The following is a 15,064-nucleotide window of genomic DNA, read 5'->3' on the forward strand; positions in this document are numbered from 1 at the left end:
CTCCTGTGACTCTGCAAGCTGCTCCCAGGGCCATGGATAGAGAAGCTGAGCTGTCCTTCATCCCACAGCATGCATGCCAGATGGAAGACTGCCTGTGGCAGGATGCTCCAGGAGCCAGTGACTGAGCAGGGTGGCAGAAACTGTACCAGTCAGGCTCCAAAGTGACCACCTGCAGAGATGCCAGGCAACAGCAAACAGCACAGCCACTGTGCTTGCTACAGCCATGGCTGTGGAGCTGCAACAAGATCTGTGATTCTACTCCCGTCTCCCACACACCGCTAGGCTCAGGTGTGGGGCTGAAACAGTGTGCAGGCTCATGCTAGAAGGATGGGGGAGGCAGATGTGGACTCCCAGCCCAGGACAGCTTGATTTGTATCCTCAGGGATAGGCTAGCTGTAAGGGTTCTGGAATGGGATATGTTAGCCATACAGCATAGCTTTTGCTCTCCTCTTGAGGTGTTAGTGCTAAGTCCTCCCTCAGTGGTGCTAAGAGTCCTCTTTGTGCCTCTCCCACCACCAAAGTGCAATACTGTGTACTCCAAGTGTCCATGTCAGAGTCCTCTGAGGCAGAGCCACATGCCACATACCTACTGAACTATGGCTGGGGGAAGCTGTGATTGGGTGCAAGGAAGGGGGTTTGGCCACTGCTGGGAAGGGGGGTGATTGGCTGTGGCTGTAGTCAATATCCTGTGCTATGCTGGGGCCTGTGAGCAGGTATTTTGCCTTTTCTGTTGTATGGGTGCCTATGAGCTATGCCATGTTTTTTGCTGGTGTAATTTTCCACTGGTTCTGGAAGGCATTTCTGAGCTGGGGAGGGTTAGGGAGACAACTACTTCCTGCCATGCCCCAGGATTGTCCTCTTTCCCTGACAGCCCAGCAGCTCGCACCAGTGTTGCTCTGTCCTGTTGCTGTGCTAGCCCCTGGTCCTTGGGGACCTCTGCTGGCACATCTTGGAGATATGGCAGTATAGTGTCTCATTGGCTCCCTGTGCACTTTTGGCACCCCTCTCCCTCAGGATTGCACTGGTAAGCCTCTACAAGTTCAGCAATTTAAGTGGTTTGTTTAACCAATCATTTCTTATACAGTACTTTTAGATAACAAACACCTCTTTTTATCAGTAGCACTGTATACAGAGTTTTGTACAGATAAAAGAAAAAAACTCTTATTGTATAGGAATGTTTCATTAGGCACTATGTATAGTTATAATTGGGCTCCTGCTTTTATCAGAATATAAGCTGTATGATTGTTTCTCTGGACAATTTTAAGCACAAAAGGAAAAGCATAGTTTAGAAACTGAAATACCACCTGCAGTACACAAAAGGGCAGGTTTGCATATCCTAATAAAGACGTTGATGTTCAGTTCTTCCAAAGTAAATACACCTGCTGACATTTTCAGATAAAGAAAGGTACATTTATGGGAAAGAGTTATAATTGATTGGGGAGAAGGTAGAGAGAAAATGATGTGAACAAACCACTTCCATGAGATCTAATCACTGCCATGTCCCTGAAAGGTTTTTGGAAATATTATCTACAAAATGTTAATTCCCCCATCACCAATAAAGGAGAAGATTTTTTAGCTATCACAGACTGTGTGCGCATAATGCAGTAATGGCGAGGCGGCACCTGGCACAACTCCTGACAGCGGTCCTGCAAAGCCTGAGTGGTGTCAGTAAGCCTCCAATAATCTGGCCAGAAGAAAACACGGCCAGGCCAGGGAAGGTGTTGGGATGGGCTGGAGGGGTGAGGCTGAGGATGAGAGGCATGCGCTTTAAAAGTGGATGCCCAGCTGGTGAAGGAGGTGGGTGTCAGCAGAAAAAGTGAAAAGGGCAGGAAGTGAGAGGTGAGAGCAACAGGCATCTAAGGCAGCAGCCATAGCACAAACTGTGCAGGAAGCACCCAGGAGAGGAAACTGGCAGATGCGTGCCTAGAGGAAGGCATCAAGGCCCCAGACCCAGCATGTGGGAGAGGCATGAACGGCCAGGAGGGCCAACAGCAGCCAGTGAGGCAGGAGGCACAGCTGGCCAGGACCAGGCAGCGAATGGCTTCTGATTAGAATCAGTTATTATTTCTTAATAAGGAAAGGTCTAGACTTAATTTACATGCTGTATCTTTAACTGACTATATCAAAGTTAATAGGATCCCTAGGGATTATGAATTCAAAAGGCTCCTGCCTTATATGGGGTGGTGAAGGGGGTGAGTGTCAGCAGAAACAGTGAGGAGAGCAGGGAGCAACAAGTTAAAGCAACAGATGGCTGAGGCAGCAGCCACTGCACAAACAGCACAGGGAACACTCAGGAAAGGCAGCTGGTGGAGGCGTACTGGGGGAAAGCACCAAATCCCTGGACCTGGCATGTGGGTCCAGGAGAGGCACGAACTCCCAGGAGGGATGAGAATGGCAAGTGAGGCAGGAGGCACAACTAGCCAGAACCAGGCAGCAAACAGCCAGGTAAGGAAGGATCTATCAGCTCAAAGCTCCGGCTTCCTAGTGTCTATCCCACAGGGTTGCCAACCCCAGAAGAACCAATTCCGCAGCCATTGCATGATGACAGGCCCACAGGTGAAGGTGGCACCGGGAAGTAAGGTCAGGCAGCAGTAGGTAAGGTGGCCAAAGAGGAGATAAGGAGGCAGCTGCCTGAAATAAGGGTGATGCCTCACCTCTGAGGCCTTGGGGGAGGTCACAGGAGCCAAAGGCCAATTCTTTTAAAACTGTCTAGGGGCGATGGCCTGCCCCCTCCTCAGACTTACCAGCGTGGCCATCCACTGGACCCAGGAGCACTGCTGAGGCTGCAGCAGTGGTGGCAGGGAATGCTGTGGCCAGAGGTGCCAGGGCAAGTGCAGAGGAGACAATAGCTGCTCAGTTGTCAGGAGGCAGCAGCAATGCCCCAGAGGAGGTGGAAGACGAGGCCCCCAAGCGGCGGATGCAGCGAGTAACGCCTGAGACAGCAGAGGGCCCACAGAGGGTGCAGGCATGGCATCCAGGCTGGTGGGACTCGGCCATCCCCACCCTACACAGCGGCACTGAAAGGTAGGGGAGGGGCCGGGGGCAGGGAGAACCCTCAGATAGGCGCCTAGACAGGCCAGCAGTGCTGGCCATCACATAGAGGGGAGGCGGGATAGCCCTAGATGAGGTGAAACCTGGGGGAGGGGTGGGGACTTCTCCCAGAAGGGCCATATAAGGTGGGCCCAGCAGGCAAGCCAGGTAGGAGTAGACTGGGAGTTGGCAGAGGAAGGAGAAGAGAGACAGAGAGAGCAAGTGAGCAAGCAGGATTGAGCATGACAAGGGGGCAGAGGAACGTAGAGTGCCAGCCCAGTGGAGAGAGAGGGGGGGGAAGGATGTTGTGAACCCCCTCCTCCTCCCATTTCTGAGGCCTTGTCCAAGTCTAGCCTACCACCAGGCCATCCTAGAGGGCGCCCCCTCCCCCCACACTCCAACAATCCCAATGTAGAGCCTGACAAAAACCCATTTATTTCCATCATGTGCTTAAATCTCATTCAGTTGGATTTCCAGGTGCTTAACTTAGACTGGATTGTGCTCTATATTTTTCTTCTTAACTTCACATAAATCTATCACCTAAATATTTTCATGTTCAGAGTCTGAAAAACCGGTACATAATAAAACAAATGGTTAAGATTAATTACCACAACTATGAAAAGTAGCATTCCCTCAGTCAGGTACAGTTCACAACAACAGGTACAGCCAGTAGGGAAAAGAACCTGTGCCAGCTAAATAAATACTAAGACTGGGGAGAAATGTGCCATTCTTTCATCATACAGAAATAATGGTTGGCCAAATTGTGTTCGATATAAATACTGAAATACATCAATAGACATAAATAAATATGAAGTGACACAAAACTCAGATGAACACATTCTTAAGAGAAAAAGTTTAATGAGAGAGTAAGTTGTGTAGCCAAACAAGAAGATTAGATTTTAGTAGGGCAAACTTTAATAAACATAGAGATATGATGAGAGTTATTCCATGGACAAGAATGATGAAACAGAAAGGAGTGAGTGAAGGATGGACTCTCCTAAAAGAAGAGCTCCTGCAGGCTTAAGCTATCTCCATCCCAGCAGGATGGAAATGAGGTAGAGGATCTAAGAAGCCATTGTGAGTGAACAGAGAGTTCTGTGATGAGCTAAGGAGGAAAACGGAGATGTTCAAGAAATGGAGGGAAGGATATGCAAAGAAGAGTATCGGGGTAGCTAGGCACTGCAGGGCTGCTGTCAGGGAGGCCAAAGTTCAGAATGAGCTGAGACTGACCAGGGGGGCTTGCCACAACAAAAAGATGTTCAGATACATGAGGAGCAAACAGAAGGTAAAGGGAGTGATAACCCCATTGCTGGGAGAAAATTGAGAAACTCTGACAGAGGACAGAGAGAAGGCAGAAAGGTTCAATGCTTACTCTGCTTTGGTTTTCTCCCTGAAGAAGAGAACAGGCCCACCTAGACATGGTAGCAGGCAAAGCATGGATTTGGGGCTGCTGGTTGACATGAGTAGAGAAGCCGTGGAGAAGCACTTTGCACAGTATTAGTGTATACAAAAATCCAGAGCCAGATGGGGTACACCCAAGAGTGCTTAAAGAACTTTCAAAAGAGCTTGCAGACCCTTTGTCAATCATTTTTGAGGCCTCTTGTAGGACAGGTGATGTGCCAGAAGACTGGAGGAGGGCAAATGTCATCCCATTCTTCAAGAAAGGGGATAAGGACTATCTTGGGAACAACAGACCAGCCAGCCTGACCTCTGTCCCAGAGAAGATACTGGAACAATCTGCAAGCATCTGATGGGCAACATGGTGATACAGGGAAGTCAGCATGGATTTGTCCCCAACAGGTCCTGCAGGACCAATCTGATCGCCTTCTATGATCAAGTGACAGGCTTACTGGATCATAGGAATGTTGTCGATACAGTTTATCTGGATTTCCGAAAAGCTTCTGACAAGGTTCCTTATGATGTTGGGGAAACTGGTGGACTGTGGACTGGACCCTAAGATGGTTAGACAGATAGGGAACTGGCTGGATAACCACACCCAAAGAGTAGTTGTCAATGGCATCACGTCTGATTGGAAGAAGGTATCCAGTGGAGTGCCTCAGGGCTCAATTCTGGGCCCAGTGCTTTTCAATATTTTTATAAATGATATGAACAAGGGTGTGAAGGGATTACTCATTAAATTTGCAGATGACACCAAATTGGGAGGAGTAGCAAACACCCTTGAAGATAGAGAATTCAATGAGATCTGAACACATTGGGACAGTGGGCAGATTTGAGTAAGATGTGATTTAACAGGGATAAGTCCCAGGTTCTCCACATGAGTAACAAAAATGCAAAGTATGCATACTGGATGAGGGATACACTTCTGGGTAGAAGTGTGTGTGAACATGAACGTGGGATATGGGTGGATGGGAAGCTAAATATGAGGAGTCAGTGTGATGCATCAGCAAAATAGGAGAACACAATCTTGGGGTGTATGATCAAAGGCATAACATCCAAATCACAAGATGTCATTGTCCCACTATATGGGTCAGGCCCAATCTGGAGTATTGTGTGACATCCTGGAGGCCTCACTTCAGAAAGGACATGGACAAACTGGAACGGATGCAGAGGAGAGCAACCAAGATGACCAGGGGCCCGGAGACCAAGCCCTATGAGGAAAGGCTGAGGGACCTGGTAATGTTCAGTTTGGAGAAGAGGAGGTTGAGGGGAGACATGATTACTCTCTTTATTTAAAAGGTTGTCACTTGGAGGAGAGAAGGGAGATGTTCCTGTTGGAACAGAGGAGAGGACTCAAAACAATGGGTTTAAACTATAGGAAAGTACAGGCTGGACTTCATGTTAAGAGTAAGAGCAGTGGAATTGGCTGCCTAGGGATGTGGTGGGTTCCCCCTCATTGGCAATCTTCTAGGAGCAGCTGGACAAATACTTGTCGAGGATGCTTTAGGCTGTTTCTGCATTAGGCAGGAGGTTGGACTAGATGGTCTGTGAGACCCCTTCCAACTCTATGATTCTATGAAACCCTCTTGAAATATTTGCAAATAGTCATTTCAGAGCCTTTTCAGAAAGAGGCTATAGTGGGTGTGGGGTTGCAGAACAGTTGCACAGTTAGGGTTGCCAGCTCCTATCCCCCAGCAATTGCTGTGAGAGGGGAAGGCAGGAACTTACCAGAGGTGCAAAATCATCTTCCCTGTACAATGACATCACTTCTGGCATGACCTGGAAGTGACAGTGTTGCACCGGGGCCAATTATTTTGCACATGGTGTTTCTGGTTAAGTGCTAAACAATTAGCCCCGGGGCAATGCTGTTGTTTCCAGGTCATGCCAGAAATGATGTCATTGTACAGGCATGATGATCCCCCCTTTTGGATGGCTCACTAATCAGCTGAGGATTGGCAGGCAGAGGCAGGAATCCCCAGGAGATTGCCCGCCATAAGCAGGCACTCGGAGTTGGGAACCCTATGCACAGTTGTTAGTTGGTAGTAGTACGGGATCCAGAAATCTATCAAGCTAGCAGTTGGAGAAAAATGGTATCTTTCTGAAATGCACACCATTGTGCCATGTTGCCAGGAAAATAGATTTCAGAGGCATATATCATCCTAGCTGTTCAGGCCCATTTTGTTGAGAAGTTTTTTAACTGCTTAGAGCATGCCCTGTAGTACCTCTCAAGATTCACAGCATTCACGTAACCTTTTTAAAAATGCTGAAGGGGGGCCTCATCATACGTTACACAGAGTTTGGTTTGGATGAAACCCCAACCCACCTAATGTTTAATGTGTATCTATAAGCTCACCTTTAAAAAGTAGATGTGCAAATCATCTCCCGTGAGTGCATGAAGGTAGGAGGAAACTCTTCATCCCCTCCTTCTGCCCTGCCCTGACTTTAATTAGCCAAGAAAGGCTATAAGGAGAAGGCTCTTTGCATTACTAATGATCCCATGAGTCTGCCCATGCATGATTAGATGATATAGGAAGATCCTTGGCAAACATGTGGAATCAGCCAGTTTGGTGTAGAGTGCAGGACTCTAATATGGAGAACCGCATTTGATTCCCCACTCCTCCACTTGAAGCCAGCTGGGTGATCTTGGGCTAGTCACAGTTCTCTGGAGCTCTCTCAGCCCCACCCACCTCACAGGGTGTTTTGTTGTGGGGATAATAATGACATACTTTGTAAACTGCTCTGTATATGTGTTAAGTCATCCCGATGGGCAGTATATAAATAGAATGCTATTATTATTATTATCAGCAGCAGCAATGCAAATCCTCCTCCTCCCATGGCCTTTCTCAATTAGTTAAAGCGTACAGGGTTAAAGCAAGGGATGCAGAATCTCTCCTGCCTCTGTGAATGCACGGGAGACGATTTGTGCACCCACTTTTAAAAGGTAAGCTCACATTCACATGTTAAACCAAACTTGTGTTTTTGTAATGTGTGAGGAAGGCCCTGGCAAGCTCCAGGAAAGCAACCCACTCCTTTCAGCCCCTTGCTACTTATATAGTTCTTGCCCTTTGATTTCTGTGTGCTCCCCTTCTCACAAACTGCAGCACCTATAGCCATCATTTGTTTTTAAAAGTAGCCTACATTATCGAGGCTTTCTACGCTGAAGTAGTTTGCTCCTTCCACATTAATGCTATCTTCAGTCCATTAAATGGTGACGGGGGGTGCTCTGGTTCTGGTGTGCGCAGAATAAATGCATTTCCTTTAAGCATCTGGAAAGGCCCTTAGACATGTAGCTTTGGTATGTCGGCTGTTCGGTGCCCAAAATAGTATCTTGTGGAGTCAGAGATACTGTATATTTCTAATTTAGAGTCTAAGCAGACATTTGATAGCAGGTGCTCTTTACAGTATAACTTCTCTGCAATCTTTCTGGGTCAACTGATAAAGACTTCTAGAATGAAGAATGGTTTCAATATGAAACAACTAAAACATCTTGTACTGCAGCCTTGCTGTAGAAATAAGGCAATGTGATCTCATGGCAAATCCTCAAACTAGCAGTTCATAGATATTGTTAAACATAAAGGGATGTCTCTACATTCGGCAATTAACTACTCCTATGTGGTTGGTTGGTTGAGGGATAGTTTGCTGAAGTTCAGACCATCAAAAACAGAAGTCATGTGGCTGGCTTGGTCCGCAACCATAGTGGACTCTGCTCTTCCATCATTTGATGGAGTCCAGCTTACAGAGGTGGACTCTCTGAGGAGTTTGGAAGTGTGGCTGGATTCCACACTATCCATGGACAAGCAAGTGTCCATGGTGCTGAGGCTGGCATTCTACCATCTCTGCTGAGCCTACCAGTTATCTCCAGTCTGACCTTGCCACAGTGATTCATGCTATGGTTACTTCCCATCTAAATTACTGTAATTCACTCTGTGCAGGGCTACCCTTGAAGGCGCTTTGCAGACCCTTGAAGGCGCTTTGCAGCTGCCAGACTGCTGATCGACACGCTATGATCAGCACATACCACTTTGATTTTGAAGCATCTGCATTGGCTTGCAGTTGGCTTCAAAATCAAATTTAATGTGTTGATCTTAAACTTTAAAGCCCTTAACGGTCTGGGACCCTCATATCTATGGGACTGCTTCTCCTAGTATAATCCCCTGTGCACCCTACGCTCCACAACTCAGGGCATGTTGTTGGTTCCTGGCCCTAGGGTCGTTCAACTCCCTTTGACCAGAGGCAGGGCTTTCATGGTAGTGGCTCCCTCCTTCTGGAATGCATTAACAAGGAGACTTGTTCCCTTGAGATTTGATGACATTCAAGAGGGCATGCAAAGCAGAGATGTTTCATCTGGCATTTGGAGGTTGATTCAGATATTTTTATTGGCTTGACTGCATATGATTTATTTATTATAGACAATGGGCATGAGTAGGATTTAGTGATGGTGCTGTTTTTTTTAGATGGGTTTTAATGTTTGTATTTCTATTTTAAAATTGTATTACAGACTTTAATGTTTGTATTTACGCTATTTTAATGGTGTATTTTTATGTATGAACTGCCTGACGCAAAGCTTTCTAGCAGCTTACTGGCTAGCAGGTTAGATGCAGCAGAGACCACACCAAGTAAGGTGAACTATATACAGATTTATTTACAGATACACACACACACACACACACACAGTCCAATAGCCTTTACAAATCAGAGCGACAAAGTGCTTCGCCAAACTCTGAAACCTTTACAGGCACACAATACACTGTACACAGAGTAAATTTATATAACTTACATCCAATCAACTTTTACCTTTGCACTCAGCACATCTGGCTGATGCAACCTTGCAACCTTGGACGATCATATGACTTAGCTGTCATTTAGATTAGAATGATCTGACAATGTCTGAATCTTGCCAGAGTTATTTTCACACTCTGACACTGCCTTGAGCACTAAATATTGTGGAGAGGCAGTATATATGTCAAATAAATAAATAAATCTATCAACTCCATTCCCTGTAACCACATAGCATATCACAGAGAGCTACCAGACTGCAGCCTAGAACCCTCATGAGTATTTAGGGGGCAGGGACAGGAGCACTGGCATCATTCCAGTGAATTTGCAAAAACTCTATGATTAAGCCATAGAGTTTGGGGTAAAAACCTAGATTTTGCCCCCCCCCATCATGATGTCACTTCCTATTTTTTCCAGAAGTTACATTGCACACCAGCCTGATTCCAGTGCCCCCCCCCATTAGGGTTCTTATTCCCCTAGTGGAGGTGGGGAATCCCCTGCTCCCAGCCTCTATCCCACCCTTTCACCTGGCTAGTGGAGGGGGAAGGCATGGGGAACGGGCCCAGGAGCTCTGGAGTGCATTCCCACATGTTACAGAGCCTTCCTTGTCATACTGGAAATGATGTCAATCCCAATGCATCAAAGAAAGTGAAGGCACCTGTGCAAGTTTATTTTGTTTAAAATTGGCTGTCTCTATTCTATCATGTCCAGTATGGAGTTCCTCATATTTGTTTTTCTAAAGATAAAAGACTTGCATTTCTTCTCTAAATATAAAAGCAAGCACCATATGAATCTTTGTTCCTCATGCATATTCCTCTGTGCCATGTGCACCTGTGCCCAACAGTCAGTACCAGTCTGTTCTCCCACAAATAATACCTGCCCACATTCTCAGGGCTGGCGCACCCATTGAGGCCAGGTAGGCAGTGGCCTCAGGCGCAGGGTGCCGGAAGGAGTGCCGGAGGATTCACGGGGGGCGGGAGCACATGCCACAGAGCTGCAGCCTCCTATCCCTCCCGCCCCATGCTGCTGCCGCCACCAGCACACGTCCCTGGCTGGGCGCAGCCGCCATGGGCAGGCATCTGCGGCAGTGCAGGCAACCGAGCGGGAGAGCTCGGAGGCCACCAGCGCACCGTCACAGCCACCCGCCGCAGTGATCGGGCCGGTGGCGGCGCACACGATCCCGTGATAACGTCACGCAGGCCAGTGCACGCGCATCATGCAGGCCAGTGCATGCGTATCATGCAGGCCAGTGCACGCGCACGCTCGGCCAGCCGGCTGCGAGCACCAAAAACCCTTGCACTGCCCCTGCACATTCTATATTAAAGTGTGTTCCTTCCTTAAATAAGCTACCTAAATTTCTAATACAATACAAAACTATTTGGCCACATGCAAACTTTTTTTCTTTACTGATATACGCTAAAAAGTGGCTTTTAATTGTCCTGTACCAATCTCTTCCTCCATCCCATTGTAGCTATTTGGCAATTTTATTCACATTGCTACACACTTGCATTTATTTATTTAACTGAATAATCTGTGGTGATGTGAAGAAAAATTTGCTAGATCCAAATGGCAAGCTGCTACACTCCATACTAGCTGTTTGTGTTTACTGCCCCCTAGTGAGGCTCATTAGTCTAGAGAACATTTTGAAAATCACTCTCATAAAGATTTTGAAAAAAGGTGTAAGATTCATAAGAAGAGGAACCAAGCCTTAACCTTCATCTGTGTGCCTATTTTGAAGTACAGAATGAAAGAGACACAGTTTGTCAGGTATTCAAATGCTGAAGTAGGGGACATTGACTCAGGCCCAAACTACACATGCATAATAAAGTGCAAAGTTGAAAAAAAATGATCAATCGGGCTTCATGATTGAGTCACAAACCTGATCTGTTTACATGTACATGCAAACAGTAGGAGAGGGACTGAAAAGAGTTTTAAGTGAAACAGGAGTTCAGTCTTAGTGGATACATAAAGATGTAATCATAAATGGAAAAGCTGGACAAAAACACAGCCTTAGCTGGGGCTATAGCTATGTGTGATTTAGGCAGTTAGGGGCAGAGATCTTAGGTCCTGGACATAAAATTTCAGCTTTTGCTCCTTTTTAAAAAGAAAACCACATAGGAAGCATTCTACTTGCTTCCACTTTCCCATATTCTGTCCAGTGAGTGAAAAGTTATTAGGATGAAACCCAAGTAGCTGGTACAAAAACATTAAAACAAAATTTAACTGTAATAAAATTCAACTTTGATGAATTCACATGTGAAGCTTTACTGAACTAGACCAGTATTTTCTACTCACATTGGCAGCACCCCTCCAGGATATCAGCTAGAAGTCTTTCGCATCGCCTATTACTTGATCCTTTTAACTGGAGAAGCTGAGCCTAGCCTTTCTGCATGACAAGTGAGGCTCTACCGCTGAACCACAGCCCTCCCTGAATTAGTTTATTAGGTCACTGTTCCAGAATGGCTTGAATCAGACTCCTTGATGTACTCCTAGGCCCATCATCTTAATTCAGATACAGGCCTGTTTAGAATGTTATCCATAGCTTCAATCCAATCTCTTTCAGAAACTATGAATTGATAAAGCTGGAAGAGATCAAAATCCCAGTGCTCTAAACTTTCTGCTCAGAGGAAAGATCTTCCACATATCAGCCTACCAACAGATTAACCAACAAAACATTGACCATAATGCACCACAGTCAGAGAGCCGTAGGAACACCATCTCAAAGATACCTTCAGAGCAAACAGCTTCAAGATAATTCAAGCAAGTAAACCAATCCATAATCTAGAAGGAAATTTCTCCCACCACCACATACAGACACCAATGATCTTTAGCAAGCACAAATTGTGCAAAATTGTGTGTGAATATTCTCAATGCCTAGCTTCCCAAGGAAGTCTATTTCCTAGGGCTGCCAGCTCTAGGTTCAGAAATTCCTGGAGATTTGGGGGCTGGGCCCTGGAGAGGGTGGGGTTTGGGTGGGGAGGGGCCTCATCAGGGTATAATGCCGTAGAATCCATGCTTAAAAGCAGCCATTTTCTCCAGGGGAACAGATCTCTGTCAGCTGGAGATCAGTTGTAATTCTGGGGATCTCCAGCCACCACCTGGAGGCATCTTTGTTTGCTAAACCCAGTGTCTCAGCAAGGATGTGTAGTGACAGTCAGGGAAAAAAAGAATTTATTTCAACATCTCTTTTTGTCATCACAAGATTGAGTGGCAGAGCCTATGAACATTGCTTTGCCAGGGCCCAGATGGTTTTTGGAAGCTTCCTCATTAGCATCTGCATTTGTTATCATTTGCTCAAAAAAGTCTGATAGAAGTGAAAAAAATATGCCGGTAGGAAGCCTGGAGCTGTTCATTTGGGAGCTCTGTAAAAGGTAAAGGTAAAGGTAGTCCCCTGTACAAGCACCGAGTCATTACTGACCCATGAGGGGATGTTGCATCATGACGTTTTCTTGGCAGACTTTTTACGGGATGGTTTGCCATTGCCTTCCCCAGTCATCTAAACTTTACCTGCAGGAAACTGGGTAGTCATTTGACCAACCTCAGAAGGATGGAAGGCTGAGTCAACCTTGAGCCGGCTACCTGACCTGGCTTCTGCCAGGATTGAACTCAGGTAACAGAGCTTGGGCTGCAGTACGATAATCAATCAAAAATGAATTCCAGGAAGCTCTAAATGTTTGGTAGACTTATTATGCGTAGGTGAACAAGTAGTGCACCATCAAGCATGGTTACGAGGGTCAGATCATATTGCCCCCCAAAACACCCTCCTTCCCCAATTCCTTCCATATCTAGAGTAAAGTTTCTTTCATTCCTCTCTTAGAAGCCTTAGTCATTGCTGAGGCTTATGGCATTGTTAGCCATGGCTAATGCTAACCAACATTCAATAACCTAGATGAGAATCTGCAAAAATTAAATCCTGATTAATATCACACTGAAAGTGAGTGCTAAGCATGGAAGACTTCACACCAGAAGATTCAAGGCTTGAGAGTATGCAACCTGGCAACCTGTAAATTATGCTTAAGGGCTCAGAAGAACTATGTGTACACCATTCCTCTGACTGAATACAGAGTTTAATTCTATAGCAGCTAATTGCAATACATTCTATATGCTTTTCTTTACAGAATTTCCACCTGTAACAACCTCTCACTCTGTATTTTCTCTTTATAATCATTTTGTAAAGGTTCCCGAGAACAGGAAGTTTAAAATTAAACCAAGAAAACTTGGAACAAACTTGGAACCCATTCACATAAATCTTTACATTTCTTACCCCACAATATTGTTCTTCATTGAAGATTTGTGGAGGAAGAGGGATTCCATTTTGGGGCTTCTTTTCACCTGGAACATTCTCTCTCATCCATTTCCTGTTGTCTTCATCACAGGCTATGTCCAGTTCTTTAAAGTCAATCTTGTTGGCTGCTAAAAAGCCCACTACCTCTTGCTGTTTCTTCTTAATCTAGTTAGAAAGGGGAGGAAAACATAGCCTTGCTATAAACTAATACAGCATGAATATTTAATGAGACTTTTAATTCTATCTAGGGTTGCAATTCAAACCCAAACTACACATAATATGCTATCACCATGTATGATTGGCATCCTCCAGGTGGGGCCTAAAGTTATAAGTGATCTCCAGACTACAGAGATCAGTTCTCCTGGAGAAAATGGCAGTTTTGGAAGGTGAAGTCTATGGAAGCACATATACATTGAACTCCCTCCCCAAACTCTGCCCTACCAGGCTTCACCCCAAATCTCCAGGACTGTCCCAAGATGAAGTTGGCAACCCTATCACCATGGGGGCTTGCAGCCATACAGAGCAACTGCAGGTTCCCCATGGAAACTCAGTTCTGAAACTCTACAGGGGCCTTATCAGATGAGAATCATGATGCAGGGGAGGAGGGGCTTCAGCCCTCCACAGTCGTCCCCTCCACATTCCTGACTGAAACTATCTTGAAGGCATTATTTGCCCCATCAAGGGGCTGCACATACGAGGGTTGCCAGCTCCAAGTTGAGAAATTCCTGGAGATCTAGGTGGTGAAACCTGGAGAAACCTAGGGAAAGTGGGGTTTGGGGAGGGAAAGGACCTTGGCATGGCATAATTCCATAGAGTCCACCTCCAAAAGTAGCCATTTTCTCCAGGTGAATTGATCTCTGTGGCCTGGAGACCAGTTGTAATTCCAGGAGATCTCTAGCCACTACCTGGAGGCTAGCAACCCTAGCACATACACTGAATACTTGCACATGTAGCCTCCCTGCTGGTTAAATAATACCCCCAGGGTTATTTCAGGCCAGGAAAATGCAGAGGAGGGGGGGCTGAAGAGCCTGCCAGTCCAAGGCAGCAGGGGGCCCTTTCACCAGTAGCTGGTCTTCACTGGTGTTGTTGCAGGAAACTTGGTGGCATCCCTTTTGGTGTGACCTGGAAGCAAGATGGAGAGGGGAGAGAAAGGGATCAGGGGCAACAGCATTATGCCAACCCAGAAGGATGTCACGTTACCAGTGCAACATCAGCACGACAATAGAAGATTTAGATAAAAATCTACAGTAGGAATTGGGCAAAAATTAATCAGGCCACTGAGCAACAGATAGGGAGACTGGGATGCCCTATGTGAAAGTGGTGTTACTGTGTGGGGCAATGTTCCAGTATTTCCCCTATACAGCCAGAGCATCTGCCCTATACAATGACATCTTGGCTGCACTGGAAGTCACATCACCACATTACTGGCAATTTTCCACTGCTATTCCACCAAGCATCAGTAGAGAAAGAGGGCTGCCAGCAGGAGGTCCCCTACTAAACTGGGAAACCTGGCAGTCCTACTACTTCCTCACCAAGGTCCCAATCTGAACTGTGCCCTGTGGTCCTTCAGAAATG

General features: G+C 46.2%; 1 protein-coding gene across 4 annotated transcripts in view; it reads right to left on the reverse strand.

Annotated features, from left to right (window-relative positions):
- SH3BGR (SH3 domain binding glutamate rich protein) overlaps positions 1–15,064 on the reverse strand; it is a 70,023-nt gene that overhangs the window by 29,068 nt on the left and 25,891 nt on the right. For all 4 annotated transcript variants that reach the window (XM_054974914.1, XM_054974912.1, XM_054974913.1 and 1 more), the window contains one exon: positions 13,469–13,654. In XM_054974914.1, the coding sequence (XP_054830889.1) occupies positions 13,469–13,654 (186 nt within the window). The remainder of the gene's footprint in view (positions 1–13,468; positions 13,655–15,064) is intronic.

The sequence above is a fragment of the Eublepharis macularius genome, chromosome 3 (genome assembly GCF_028583425.1).
Source record: "Eublepharis macularius isolate TG4126 chromosome 3, MPM_Emac_v1.0, whole genome shotgun sequence".
Classification (NCBI taxonomy): domain Eukaryota; kingdom Metazoa; phylum Chordata; class Lepidosauria; order Squamata; family Eublepharidae; genus Eublepharis; species Eublepharis macularius.